The 1,925-nt window shown below is 56.1% G+C and overlaps 1 protein-coding gene across 1 annotated transcript; it reads left to right on the top strand.

Moving 5' to 3' along the window:
• Window positions 1-719: 719 nt before the first annotated feature.
• Tco025E_09793 (uncharacterized protein) lies at window positions 720-1,307 on the top strand (the record flags this gene model as incomplete). Its single annotated transcript, XM_029376600.1, has 1 exon — window positions 720-1,307. One exon carries the CDS (start codon window positions 720-722, stop codon window positions 1,305-1,307), a length of 588 nt encoding a protein of 195 aa, XP_029223702.1.
• Window positions 1,308-1,925: the final 618 nt, after the last annotated feature.

Here is a 1,925-nt window from a genome sequence, read left to right as displayed (position 1 = left end):
TGCTGCGTGGTACCTTGTGAAGGCCATTCACGAGGCGCCGGCTTTTCTTGGCGCGCATGCCAATGCCTTAATGCGTGCAGGTCCAACACTGCGCCTGGGGTTGTCATTTGCCAACGGCGTTCACCTGAAATTTGACGGCTCTGTTGCGGTGGAGGATTCATTGGAAAAGGTGGAGGGGTTGCTTGCCCTGATGGGGCTTCGGGAGGCCTTTTAGTGACATCACCCAGCACACGCCGGTTGTTGTGGAGGGCTTTACTGGAGCTCAACGTCCCGCAAACCCTCAACCTCACTGCAGAGGTCGTGCGTAATGGTTTCAGGTGCGACATGCACGGCGAGGATTGCAATGCGCCGATTTCCAACGGTGTCACAGTTCAACATCTCCGTGTCGGTTAGCCTTGCTGAGTGTGTGCGGCTGCATCGTGACAAATAGCCTGGTCCCGCTTTTGGCACAACTTTTGGGTAAAATGCTCGGACACACACGATGAGCTGTGGGGCTGTTCAGGATTCCTGGGCATGTCTTCCGGATGTTGGGAAAAGTGAGTACTCAACTCCACCCCTCAATTCCGCCTTTTGGCGGGCGTGATTGCTGTGGGTGCGCCGCTTATTTTGTCAGCAGCAGCCGCCAGGAGTCTATTGGCGTTAGCGTCGAAACGTGGTAGCTACAAGCGAAGGTGACCCCGTATCAATTGAGGTGTGCACTACTGGGAGGCGCTGCCTTGATGACTCTGACTGTTCTCGCAGCCTTCGGTTTTTACTTGGTCCAGCGCCACAACTGCGGCCGGTTTGCTTGTTTGTTTTTTGGGAGAAGCTTTTCCATCAATGAGTTTCCCACTCATGGGCTCCACACACACAAAGTAGTGTATTTTGCCGGCGTGTACGTGTTTGCGGTTCCTGTTTTTTTTTGTTTTCGGCGGTGTGCGCCTTTGCACCGCGCTGCCGGTCACCGTTGTAATGCACGCTATTCCCGCAAAAACCCGGCCTGGGGGGATCTTGGGGCCGATTGGCTGCTTTGGCAAATTCTCGTTCCTCGATTCCTGCGGGGCGTGCTCCTTGTGGGGTCAGGGCCGCAGCTGAAAGGCGTTGCCTCTGCGGCGGTGCGTGCTGGATTTTACTTCTTCTTTTGCGGCAACGGCACTTTTCATTTTTATTGGGGGATGGCGCGACCACCGTCTGGCGCCGCGACACGCCACTTCGCAAAAAACGCCTCGTCGAAGGGGCCAGTTGCCGGCGGTGTGCCCGAGGCACAACCCAATGGGAGGGCGCGAGGAAGGCACGCGAAGGAATTGGCGGGCCGTGCCGTGGGGTGAGGACGTGCCTTTGCGATGGGCCAACACCGCACACTTGTCTTTGCGTGTGTCAGTCTCTCTGCTGGGTGGTTCCTTGTGCTCGGTGCACCGTGAAAGGGAGTGGCTTCGGCAGCTGTGCCGGAAGACCGTTTGATGACTCTTTGGGAGATCAGTGTCGCAAACATATTTTTCCTCATCGTCGTCTGTGGTTTCGTCGCTCGGATCGCTGCGGCGCCTTTTGTTCGCGTCACGGTGTGCAGCTGACGCACTTCTTCTGGCGTGTGTGTGTGCGTCGTTGGCCCATTTCAAATTGAACAGTTTGCACGATGCATGCTCGGCGACAAGGTGAGGGAAATTTACGGTGCCGGTGCGGCGCTGCTTTGGCCGCTCACTCCGCGGCTGATCTTCGCCGTCTGGCAGTGGGCCCTCCCGCTGCCGAACACACTTGCAAGGGGAGGGAGCGTGTGCGGCAGTGGCTGGCAGCACGCAAGGCGCCACAGTCCTCTAAGCCTCTCTAGCAGTCTTTTTTTTTGCTTTTTAATTTCCGTCTTTGTTGTGTATTATATGCGTTTGTGCCTTCTATTTTGATTTTTATCTCTCTTTTTTCCTTGGCAGCTACTGTTAATAGGGAGCGTTGGG

This window comes from Trypanosoma conorhini (assembly GCF_003719485.1).
Source record: "Trypanosoma conorhini strain 025E chromosome Unknown Tco_14.4_contig_01290, whole genome shotgun sequence".
Taxonomy (NCBI): Eukaryota; Euglenozoa; class Kinetoplastea; order Trypanosomatida; family Trypanosomatidae; genus Trypanosoma; species Trypanosoma conorhini.
This window is presented reverse-complemented; position numbering and strand designations above follow the sequence as displayed.